Genomic DNA, 12,367 nt, shown 5'->3' on the forward strand with positions numbered 1-12,367 from the left:
ATTCTGAAGTATTTTATGCTCATCAAGGCTGAATTTATTTGATCAAAAATACATTAAAAACATAATATTGTGAAATATTATTACAATACAAATTTATTTTAAAATTTAATGTATTCCTGTGATGCAAAGCTAAATTTTCAGAATCATTACTTCAGTCTTCAGTGTCACATGATCCTTCAGAAATCATTCTAATATGATGACTTGCTACTCAAGAAACATTGATTATTATCAATATTGAAAATATTTGTGCTGCTTAATATTTTTGTGGAAACTAATGCATCCTTGTTTAATAAAATTATGATTTTCTTTCAAAATATATTACTAACTTTTAAACAGTAGTGTATATTGAATCCAGATGAGAAAAACAAAAAAAAAGGACAGTGTAAAAATGAAATATGTCATTCACTACTCATGGCTTTATATGGATTCTGAGTATTTCATCTTCTCATATGTAAAATATTATGACTTCTTATCAATATCGAAAATTACATTACAGACTAACACTCCTTCCATTATAGACAACCACATACGTTAGATTACATAAAAGAATACTGTAGTTTTGCTAACACAACACCATCTACAGCAATAAACAAGAACACCCTTCAAAGTCCATTGCTGAATTATACAGTGCGGTTCAAAACACACACTGTGTAAACACCATTTCAGTATCACTCCTTTTCCTTTGTCACTTTACATATAAGAATAGCAGCACACATTCCATTTTAACAGTAAGTTGATGTCATGTATATTTTGACAAACCATCGCTGAGAAATGTACAGAATTACTGATGTTGAGGCATTGCAGAAGAACAATACTGGGTTGAATCTTTAGCTGGTTAAATGTTGTGTGTGTGTGTCCTTGCATAGGTCACAGAAAAAGGTCAAGAGCATACTGAGGTCCTGATCCAATGAGTGCATAACCGAGTTTACAAAATAAAGATATCTGCAACTTGAACGTCGCTTCCAAAATAAGAACATAATGCGCCTCTTTATATTTTCCCCATTCGTCTTTGTTATTTTCCTGCATTGGTGCTTTTTTTATGAGGGTATTTCTGTGCAATCCCATAGGGCACATGGGCAGCAATGGCACCCATCTCTACAGCACCCTCCACGTGAAACATCTGGTCATCAAAGTAGATGTGGGGCCGAATTTTCTCCAGCATGGGGCCTTTGGGTGCCCCGGCAAGGAAAAGAGCCTCATCCATCTCCAGTCCCCAGGCACGGAGAGTCTTTAAGGCACGGATGCCTGAGCTGGCTGCGCTGCGGGCCGTCACGAGGTAGGTGCGGATGGGACAGTCCATACGGTGGCCTTTAGCGTAGAATTTCTTCTGAAGCTTCCCGAGCACTTCCAGGAAACCCTTCAGTGGCCCCTGTGTGGTAGACAGATATATTAAACTGTATGTCTATTCTTGCATCAACTACATTAAAGAACAAGGACACTCAGTCCTGTTCTTGGAGATTTAGCCTTATATAAAACATTACATATTATAATCTCAAAGGTGATGGGTGTTATTTTTTTATTCCACTAGTGGCACCAAATGCAAAAATTATCTTTGTAAAGGATTATGTTAAAGGAATAGTAAAGGAATAGTTCACCCAAAAATGAAAATTTGAGTTTCTTCATCAGAAATGATCTGGAGAAATTCAGCATTGCATCACTTGCTCACCAGTGGATTATCTGCAGTGAATGGGTGCCGTCAGAATGAGGAGAGAATAAGGAGAGAAATATGCACAGATCAAGATTTGGACTCTCATTCTGACGGCACCCATTTACTGCAGAGGATCTATTGGTGAGCAAGTTATGTAATGTTACATTTCTGCAAATCTGTTCCGATTAAGAAAAGAAACTCATCGCCATCTTGGATGGCCTGAGGGTGAGTACATTTTAAGCAAATTTTCATTTTTGAGATAACCGTTCCTTTAAACATGCATTTTGCATTTGCTCTGTATCATATTTAAAATATAAACAGTTCACATGGGTAACAATAACAATGCTTACATGATCTAACAATCTGTTTTCATTTTCCCTCTCATGCTCGAAGAACTTGTCCAGTCCGTGGGCTTTAAAAATACGCTCAGACTCGTCAGAGAAAAGAACAGCGTCGCCATCAAATGCCACTCTCAGCTGGGTCTCGGACACCTCGATTTGTTTTTCTGACATAAACATGGTGGCTGCTGCAATGCCTGTAAGAAAACACAAAGACAAAGAAAAAGCTCACCAGCCTAAAGGAAAGAGCAGTGTGATGAATGACATTTAAAGGGTGTTCTTTAAAGACATTAGGACCCATTAAGCCTCAGTAAAACAATAGGTCATTGGATTGTTAAGTCGATCTGGAGTTCAATGCGTTCCCCCACTTCAGTTAGTTTTATTTAGCTTATTTTATATACACAATTATTTCTGCAATAATTAATATGATGACTTAGATATGTGTACAAAGCAACATACAATATGGTGCTCATGTGCTCAAAGGTTAATTTAAAGGCAAAAACATTTTAAATGGCAAACTGCAAGAGCAATTCCTTTGGAGTCACCATGACCACTAAGTAATTTGGCACTTTTCATCATTCAAAGTCACTGACAGGTTACCTTTCAAACCCTATCTAAATATACCACAAGTCTAATGTCTGTAAGGCACACCTGCTCGTGATTTTTAAACTGTTTAAAAGTTTCTTGGTAAGTTCACTTCATATGGTTTTGCTATACTTTGTATGTCATTAAGACATGTACTTGTACAAATTCTGCATCATATACTATAACTTTTACTCACCATTTGAATCTAATTGTATTAAAAAATTTTACGCAACTATATTTGGCAGGAAAAACTCCTATGAATATTGTATTTATTAACATAACATCAAAGGTCTCTTGTTAGCACTCTGTGCACTGTTCGTGTCACATTATTCCTTTGATTTACTGAATGTAATCGTGCTACAAGATGAAGTACTAGGCAGTTGCATGTGTTATCAGATATTTACTGTGTACTAACCTTCAGCGAGGGCTTCCTGAACCTTTTCAGCATCAGCAGACAAATACAAGTTTGTGTGCCATGCTTTCAGGTACCCAATGGGGCTGCTACCTCCTGTCATGCAGAACCGCTCAATGAATAGACCTGGGGATGAGAGAAGAATATTAAACAGCAATTAACATTTCATAAGAGCCAGATATTATTACATTTACATTTATGCATGTGGCAGACCCTTTTATCCAATGCAACTTACATTGCATTCAAGCTATTGTTACACATTTAATCAGTTATTACCATATCCAGCACCCAGTCTAAGGTTTTTTTTTTTTTTTTTTTTTTTTTTTTTGATGTTTTTATTTATTTTAGAATACAGTCTCAGCATTTTTTTTTTTTTACAAAAGCTGTTCTGAGGCAGTGCCCTTTCAAAAGGTACACCTTTGTACTTTATTTGTCCATAAAGGGTGCCTTTTGAGAAGGTATGTGTGATTAAAAAAGAGCGTTGATCTGTAAATGTAAATGTGGTTGATTTGGCAGTCTGTGATTTAGTGACACATAGTGGTGTGTTTGTAGTTCTGAACAAAAACAATGAATTGTAGAAATGCTCTATTAGCATTTAACCATGATTATTTTGTTTACAGAAATAAAGCCATTATTCGGCTGTCACGAGATCTCACAATGGGCGCTCTTATTTCCATATAAAATAAAACAGCTTTTATATGACTCATTTCACGTGAGTACATATTTAAATACATTTATCAAAAGTGGCATTTGCTAATTTATCAGTAAAGCCTTTTTAATGAATGGCTGTTAGAAAAGAAAAGAGGTTTTCCTCAAGTTATTTAAACAGTGTTTAAACGGTCTTCAATTAGAAGATTTCACTATTTTGACACCTCAGTTATGAACTGTTTAACAGATTGAAAACTTAGACTGCTGGGAAATGTTGGGGTAATGTGCTCCTTTTAGCCTTTGACACATGGGTGCCAGCTCAGTGAGACATCAGCAGCAGGTTTGATTTACATGAAATGTCAAGCCAAGCTTGCCCAGGAGTAAAAGAAGGGATAAGGTACAGTCAGCTGATCAGTGTAGTAAAATGAACCCCCATCAGCATTCTGGTGTAGAGTAGTGGGGTCTTGTATCATCCTAAAGGTGTTTATTTTGAGATAATGATAATAATTTTGCGATAACTCTACATTATTACAATTATAATAAGACTACTCAATCCGAGCATCTTATCTTCAAGATTCGGCTAAAAACACATCTCTTCCATCTTTATATGAGCCTCTAACTCTAGCACTTTCTACTCTAATTCTATTCTTTTAAAAAAAAAAAAACAGTAGTTTCTCTATTCTTTTTGTATTCTATTTGGTTTCTTTTTATTTATTAATAAAAAAAAACAACCTTGCTACATGTACTGCGTCAGGCTAACTGAGACTTATTGCTATAGCACTTGCATATCATTGCTCTTTTGTTGATTTTGATTGCTTTCATGTTCCTCATTTGTAAGTTGTTTGGATAAAAGCGTCTGCTAAATGACTAAATGTAAAATGTAATGTACTTGGCAAATAAGTGAATACATAAACATTAAATATTGATTTGAGCTATTTCATCGCTTAAAAATGAAACTGCTGAGTGCAGTAGGAGACATGAAACTAGCACCAAGTAGGAAACTGGATGACAGGAACAGTGTCAAATATACAGTTTAGCCTCCTTATACAAAAATATGTGACCTTTGACCAGAGGATGCCATAACTGACCAATCAGAATCAAGTATTCCTGAGAGCCATTAAATAATAAGATATACATTATGCAGGTAGGAGATGTAAAATAAAGCTCAATGAGTTTAAAAAGGCTCAGGTGAGACAAAATGCATTGAGCTTAATGCTATGTGATTGGCTGATGACACCTCAATACCTGTGACATCAAGGAAAGCAGTAAAAAAATTTCATATTATTAATTGATATTGCTAAATATTTATATGTTTTAATAAAGTATGAATATGGTAATTAATGATATGTGTATGCATCTACAGGCTAACAGGGTTATTATTCTCCAGTGAGATTAGCAACGAATCTCAATATTTTATCAAGAGTGTTGCAAAAAAAATATTTTTGTTGTATTCTTTGTATAATTTTTGCTTTCTTCTTTGCAGTGATGGATTTTGAAACTATTGCACTATTAGACTCACATTTATCATCTAACAAACATCTAACATTTTCATGGTTCAGGACATGAAGTTCTGACTTCAAATAGTTCTTGAAACTTCAGTTCATATCCGCATATTTGTTGTTTTGTCCAAAGAGAGGCCAAAGGATGGAGAGATGTTTGTTTTTTCTTCAGTCAGCCACCAGAACGATCAAAACCAGTCCAGCTGGGGCGCTGCAGGGAACTGAGCAGGAAGTGGTTGCTTTGTGATACAAATGTTAGAGGTGTCACATGCATCTCTGTGGGAAGATATGATTGGCCAGCTGGAGATTTATCTTCTAAGAAAACATTTGCATTGACAGTTTTGTGTCCTTAGAATCATGTCGTTACTTTGTATCCCATGCTTTTGACTTATTGATTATCAATAATATAGCATAGCAGTGTACATTTTACTGTATTGTGGTTTATGGTTTTATGATGAGGCACCTTTATTTCTTTCTATTTATTTTTTTAAATGAGTAAATAATGACAGTTTTTGGGTGAACTATCCCTTTAATAATTAGCCTATAATACAATGTCAACAACAATCACCCAAGGATAGCATTTTTTATATTTTATTTATTTATTTATTTTTTGCAAGAATGAACATTTCTGACCATGTACTGTACATGTTTGTGGAAAGTATGAATCCAGGTTATTAAAAGGTCAGTAAATTATACATACTGTGGTAGTTGATGGTGTTGATGAGTCTGATGCCTACATGAGCATGGTTGTAGGTTACCAGCACAATATCAAAAAGCTCCTCACTGTCTGGATAGAGCTCCCGCAACCGGCTATTTACTGCCTCCAGTGCCTGAGAAAACACACAAAATAGTGTGTCTAATCAAATGAAGTAAGTAGTAGACAGTGAGAATATTGCAGTACTGATATAGGAACATATACATAAAAATTAAAATTAGCTGAGAATGTACTCACCCTCAGGCCAGATGTAGATGAATTTGTTTGTTCATCAGAAAAGAATTGAAGAAATTTAGCATTACATCACTTGCTCAGCATGAGAATAAAAGAATGAGAGTTCAAGCAGCTGAAAAAGAAAAACATCAAAATAATCCACAAGTAATTAAGTTTACAACATTTGTTTGTAATAAACAATTTCACCTTTAAGAAGTTTTAAATTAAATCTGTTGATTCCAGCTAAACTATTGTTTCTCCAGTGAAAAAGTCATCTTGCCAGTCTAAAACAAATATGTTGGTGGATTTTGATGTGAGAGGACAGCAGGGGATGAACTTTTTACACTGGAGGAAGCATTATTATGGATTGTAGACTCATATTTTGGACAGAAGTGACTGTTTAAAGTTAAAGCATCTTAATTATGTATTTGTTTATTACAAACACGCAGCTTTTCACTTCACAAGACGTTAACTGATGGACTGGAGTTGTGTGTATTACTTGTGGATTATTGTGATGTTTTATCAGCGGTTTGGACTGACGGCACCCATTCACTGCAGAGGATCCATTGTTGAGCAAGTGATTTAATTTCTTCAGATCTGTTCTGATGGAGAAACAATCTCATCTACATCTTGGATGGCCTGAAGATGAGTAAAATTTCAGCAAATTTTCATTTTTGGGTGAACTATTCCTTTAAAGCAATGTCTAAAAAATGACTCTTTATAAATTGATAATGCTTGATATTTTATTGCACATTATTACCTTAACAAATGGGAATGCTGGGCCTGGAGCAAAGGGCTCATTTTCATGCTCCACCTGATACCTGAGGTACTCCTCTATTCCTTTCTGCTCAAACACCTTCTGCTCTTTCTCTGTGCGGAACAGAACCCGCGATGACACAGCAATGGTGACCGCATTCTCTGGTTTGGGCTGAATAGAGATGGTGAAAGAGTGAGACATTCGCTGTGAGACATTCATTACAAATGTTGAGCATATAACACACAAGTACAGGCTACCAGAGAAATTATTGAATAACAATGGCACTAATGTATCACATAACTTCAGATGTCTTAAAATATAGCTCAGAAGTCATATTGATCTCTTGTTACATAAAACTATCCTTTTAAAAAGAGCCAGCAAGAAATAAATTCTGTAGAGTGCATAGAGTATGAGAAAGAACAGTATGAAATGCAATAGTCATCTCTCCACAGCAAGCAATCATGCATCATTACAGATTATCTCTTAAGGTGAGAAGGTACAATAGCGTGATTAATGAAGAGCACATTAGGATCTCCGGTTTCAGAGTAGATCGGACAGGACTGAATAATTTGAGATTATCATGGTCATCACAATAGCTCTTTCCCCAATTTTATTGTTCAATAAATATTTCATATGCAGCCACACAGACCACTAAAAGTGATCCAGTGATTATTCAAAAATTCATTTCCAAGTAATGTTGTCAACCAGTGTTATGTAATTTAGTGGAAATTGCCGGTGATGCATCAGGTGGTATATAGTCAGTAATGTGATTCCCAGCAGCACAGCAGCAGAGCAAAAACTTGTACAGTGCCTATGTATAGTCACATGGCCACACATCAGCTGAGTATGTCACAGGAAACCACCAGGAAGAGCAGGGCTAGTTAATTTTGGAAAGGGGCTACCGCATGACGCAGAGCTCTGTTCGTGCTGTTCAACACGCCCTCAAGCGAGCGACAACTCTCCAAACTCAGACATGTACTGCCTTGGGGGTTATGGGAAAAGGACAAGCCTCTATAAATTGATCTGTGATGAGTTAACAGTCTCTTTCCCCAAAGAACTGAGAATGATTTGCCATTCCAGATGAGCCATGTCACATCGCGTCTCTCGCTCACGCTGGGAGATCCTGAGAGGTTTGAGCAGGACTGGGAAATGTTTGATGATATTATAGTGTATTTCAGGTGGTTGTGGAAATGAGACATTATCAGGAAATGAGAGTGGATAAGTGGCCACTGCATTACAGAGGCAATGGGACCAGATTTTAACTATTCAGCACATTGTTAGAGGGAACATTTACTCTACAAGCCCTTTTACAGATCAGGAAAAGTGAACACTGACCTGCTGTTTAGTATCTGTCCTAATTGTTTAAATTGCAACTTTGGTGCCCACTTACCAGCTATATGAGATATCTTACTTTTTTATGTAAAATTTTTCTGAATCAGAAACATAAAGGCAAAACACCAGGAAATGAGCAAATGTTAAGGGGGAAAAAGTTGTGAATATGCAATTATAGAGTAAAAAATAAATTGTATTTAATATTATTTATGAAAGAAAGAAAGAAAGAAAGAAAGAAAGAAAGAAAGAAAGAAAGAAAGAAAGAAAGAAAAAGAAAAAGTTACTGAGAGGAAAGGAAAGGAAAGAGTCTGAAGTGTACTACAACCACACACACCCCCCCACCCCCCCATTATGGATTTTGATCATTTTAGTTTTTATATATTTTTTGTTTCATTATTCTACTCCACTCCTGGTTTCTAAATAAAATAAAATAAATTGATAGCAGACGTACCTTGGTAGGTCTTCAAATATAGTCTTTGACAAGTGGGGCCATAGATGCCAAAAGGTCGAGAACCGTTACTATAAACAATAGTTTAGTGAAAAATATTTATTCAAATTTTTTATAATATATATAAAAAAAAGATTTTCAAATGTTTATGTTTGTGAAATTCATGTTCATTTTTCTGACTGCTAAATCATTTCTATAAATATATACTGTACACTTGTGTGTGTGTGTGTGTGTGTGTGTGTGTGTGTGTGTGTGTGTGTGTGTGTGTGTGTGTGTGTGTGTGTGTGTGTGTGTGTGTGTGCATTAAAAAGGATTTTCACTCTTCATCTTAGATTTTTGGACAACAAAAATGTGTGATATTGTGGTTATGCTACTTATTCGAATTTTTCATTCTGGCATTTTCTGCCTTTCATGTGTGGTCAATCACAGGAAATCACAGTTTCGAATGCATACAGCAAAAAATGTTGACTGCATTGCACAGGCACATTGCACAGTTAAACACCACTGGCAGACACACTAACATATCTACTGAATGACAGAAATGGATTTCGAAATTAATTTTCTTTGCAGCAAGTAATGTGACTTAAACACACTGTCAAATGTACTAAAAGCACCACCAAACCGAGCTCTTAAAATACATTAATGTATTTATTTGTGTAAGTCTATATTGTGGGTCAAAAGGTCATGCGTTTAGTAGAGCAAAACAGTACAGATTGTTAATGAGACGGCAGAGATGAAAATCTGCATGACCCTTTAAAATACTTACAAAGAATATGCCTCCCTCCACCTTCCTGGCCCGTCTCACAGGTCCCTTCATAAAATATTATAACATTTCATATCAACCTCCACGTCACAGGCATACAGATTTATCTATTATGTAATGCATATCACAATACATATATGTTCATATGGATGAGATTGCCATAGTTGGAAATAAATAGGAAAACACAGGTGGGACAGAAAGCATATAACAGACAAGCTTTGTTGAGAAACAAACCACCAAATAATCCTATCATGGTGACCAACAACAATATTGGAAAGAGGCTTCTGATTCAAAAAATAACACTGTATTTCACTAAGACACCTGGGTAAGTGATATTGTAGTGCTTTGGAGGAGATGTTCACACAGAGGGGTTTAGCGCTCCTGTGGAGATGTGTTATATAAACTGTGTGCTTGAAAAAGATCCCAAATGCTTGCTCAGTAGCATGCAGTGATATTCATGGTTCAAACTCTTGATATAGAGACACTTTAAACATACTGTCACAGATACGGTTACAGACACCACGGGGGCTTCAAGATTGAGTGTTAGTAGCAGCTCCCGGTAAATAAACTAAGTAAACTGTGTTTTCTTTCCCTTTGACCAGGCGGAAATTGAAGCCCAAGCCATAAACTGAACATTCCTTAAAAATATGAAGTGAGCATAGAAGATACCAGCCCTCTTCAAAAATGTGGTTTTGTGGTGGTAAGTCTCTTAATATTGGAGCAATTGTCCATTTTTATTTGGAAACTGGGCCTTTCACAATAAATAGCAGTTCATAGTAAACCTTTTCAAATCATTTCAGAGATCATTTCTGGCTATGATATTGACAAACTATATGCAGATGCTTTGCAGATGTGCTTTGGGTCAATCCCAATGGGTGTTTGTTAGCTAACAAGTCATGGAGCTTTAATGCAGAGATCAATTTTTTTTATCTGTCAAGAGGCATTTTTAACCAGGGTAGTTTATACAATTAAAAAAAAATCAATATCAGGTTGGGCTAAATTGTTTTATTATTATTGTTGTTGTTGGGGCAAGTTGTCCTGTGCTTTTTATTGTATACGTAAAAAAATATATATATTTCAACATTTTAAAACATCTGTAGAAAACACTACACTAAAACACTATAGTGTAAATGCAGTAAATTAACTGTAAAGCCTCTGGTTAATAGCACTGGAAATATTTAACAGGTTTGTTTTTTGTTTTTTTTGTAATCAAGACTTTAGTGTATGTAAGACTGTTATGTAAGATTTTAATGAGTCTGTACAAAAAATCACTCACTTAAATAATATATTTTAATATAATTTCCATCACTTGGCTAATGTGGGTTCATTCATACAGGTCACAGTGGCAGACTTTGGGGTGGTGACTTTCTATACCCACAATGCTGGGAACAGGAACCATGAATCACTGGTCAGTCTGGGGCAAGCAGTGCAAGTGTTGGAAATGGGAGAATACAAGAGGATAACAAAGAGGAGAACGGCATTGCAGGTTATTAATAGATCTGGAAAAGGCCAGTGACGCTTAGAGTAAGTATAGAGCTAAAGGCTATGGCAGAGAGGGGAATTATCCACATGGTGTTGACCAGCTGCCTGTTGCACACACTGAGCTGTTTTTATGTCTGTTAAAGTGACTGTGCCATTTAATAACAAGTTTAAAGTTCTTTAAGTTACAAAACAAATGCACTAGGCCAGACATAATCTCCTATTATACAGCCTTGCCCTTGACAGCAGTGTCACTATTTTATTTGCCATGCACAACGTATGACAAATGGCATTTCGATATCTTTACGGTGGCATTAGTGGAGTCTAAATAAGCGGTGGACGACTTAAAATGATCTGCACCTGCTGTACCTCCGATGGTATTATCTCCTTACATATTAGTACTGTTACCTAATAGTGCTATCACCCCCTCCTTTACCATGAAACCTGTTCTGTTTCTGTTTTACAAACACTGACACCACAACCAGGCATCACAACATAAAAGGCTATGCTTCTCTTGTAATTATATTTCATGTAATTATGCTGTTCTGACAAGCTACAGATCAGTATGAAGGGAAAGTGACTGGAAATGCAGCTGGACAAAAGGCACTGAAACACGTGCGCTACTGTACGTAAACATTCCACACACTAAATAGCCCACAAAAGTGTGACCTCACCAGAAAAAGGACAGAAGCGATAGGAAAATTCACATCACGATGAATGTTAGAGCTGTCTATGCAAATATGATGCAAAAACTGAATGTGAATTCACAAATGGGACACTTACTGATTTGGGCTTCTTTGTAGAATCTACATTTTCATGGATATCCTTGCTGTCGTCCCAGGATGCTTGGCTATCACCGTTTGAGGCTGACAGGCAGGTGCTGGGCATAGGGTCTTGCACCTTCATGACCTGAACAGGGTCAAGACTCATTCTCCCCAACTCTTCTCATTAACGACACACTTATCCAGGGCTGTATCACGCTGTGCTGTTCTCTCTGTTCACATGCACAGCCTCTCTTCCACACACAGTGTAGGTCTCCAGCTTTAGGCAGAACAGTATCCGATGCTATACTCCTGAATCAGTGTCTAATGATAGTATTGGCTTTGGTTCTATGCGGCTATATCCTCTCTGCTCTGACGTTCTGCCTGCAATCTGCTGCTGTGACGCGGTATGTGTTGATATCTACCCCTTCTCTCTCTTCCTCCCTCCCCACTCATCCCTCACTCATGCACATGCTACCCTCCTCGCTTACACTCTATTTGCTCTAATCTATCTGCATGTGCTCTCTCTCCCTCTCTCAAAATATAATATTCTGATTGGATCAGCATCTTCCAGCCAATGAATAATGAGCTTCCCTAACAGACAGCTAGACCATCCCCACAGACACATACACAGACAGACAGACGGACGGACGGACGGACGGACGAACAGACAGACAGACAGACAGACAGACAGATAGATAGATAGATAGATAGATAGATAGATAGATCTTCTCGCTGTCCCCTTAATGCCATTGTAATGGGGCAAAAC

At 36.7% G+C, this 12,367-nt stretch overlaps 1 protein-coding gene across 2 annotated transcripts; it reads right to left on the bottom strand.

Annotated features, from left to right (window-relative positions):
- Window positions 1-235: 235 nt before the first annotated feature.
- On the bottom strand, window positions 236-12,090 carry LOC109091700 (cytosolic 5'-nucleotidase 1A-like). Of its 2 annotated transcripts, XM_042745370.1 has the most exons (7): window positions 11,621-12,088; window positions 9,362-9,406; window positions 6,819-6,986; window positions 5,831-5,960; window positions 2,987-3,109; window positions 1,999-2,183; window positions 236-1,369 (listed from the first exon to the last, which is right to left on the bottom strand). In XM_042745370.1, the coding sequence occupies exons 1-7, from the start codon at window positions 11,765-11,767 to the stop codon at window positions 1,013-1,015; spliced, it is 1,155 nt and encodes a 384-aa protein (XP_042601304.1). In that variant the 5' UTR covers window positions 11,768-12,088; the 3' UTR covers window positions 236-1,012. The 2 variants fall into 2 exon arrangements, with proteins under 2 accessions (XP_042601304.1, XP_042601305.1); XM_042745371.1 differs by lacking the exon at window positions 9,362-9,406 and having other exon boundaries at window positions 11,621-12,090.
- Between the last annotated feature and the right edge of the window lie 277 nt (window positions 12,091-12,367).

This window comes from Cyprinus carpio, chromosome B19, assembly GCF_018340385.1.
Source record: "Cyprinus carpio isolate SPL01 chromosome B19, ASM1834038v1, whole genome shotgun sequence".
Classification (NCBI taxonomy): Eukaryota; Metazoa; Chordata; class Actinopteri; order Cypriniformes; family Cyprinidae; genus Cyprinus; species Cyprinus carpio.

What these genes read in the sequence shown, in the direction of transcription:
- LOC109091700 (XM_042745370.1), bottom strand. Translation starts at nt 11,767, where the DNA reads ATGAGTCTTGACCCTGTTCAGGTCATGAAGGTGCAAGACCCTATGCCC. An exon ending in TCAGGAAGCCCTCGCTGAAG is followed by an intron (nt 2,184 to 2,986) that starts GTTAGTACACAG and finishes GTTTTCTTACAG; the next exon opens with GCATTGCAGCAGCCACCATG. An exon ending in AAAACAGATTGTTAGATCAT is followed by an intron (nt 1,370 to 1,998) that starts GTAAGCATTGTT and finishes TCTACCACACAG; the next exon opens with GGGCCACTGAAGGGTTTCCT.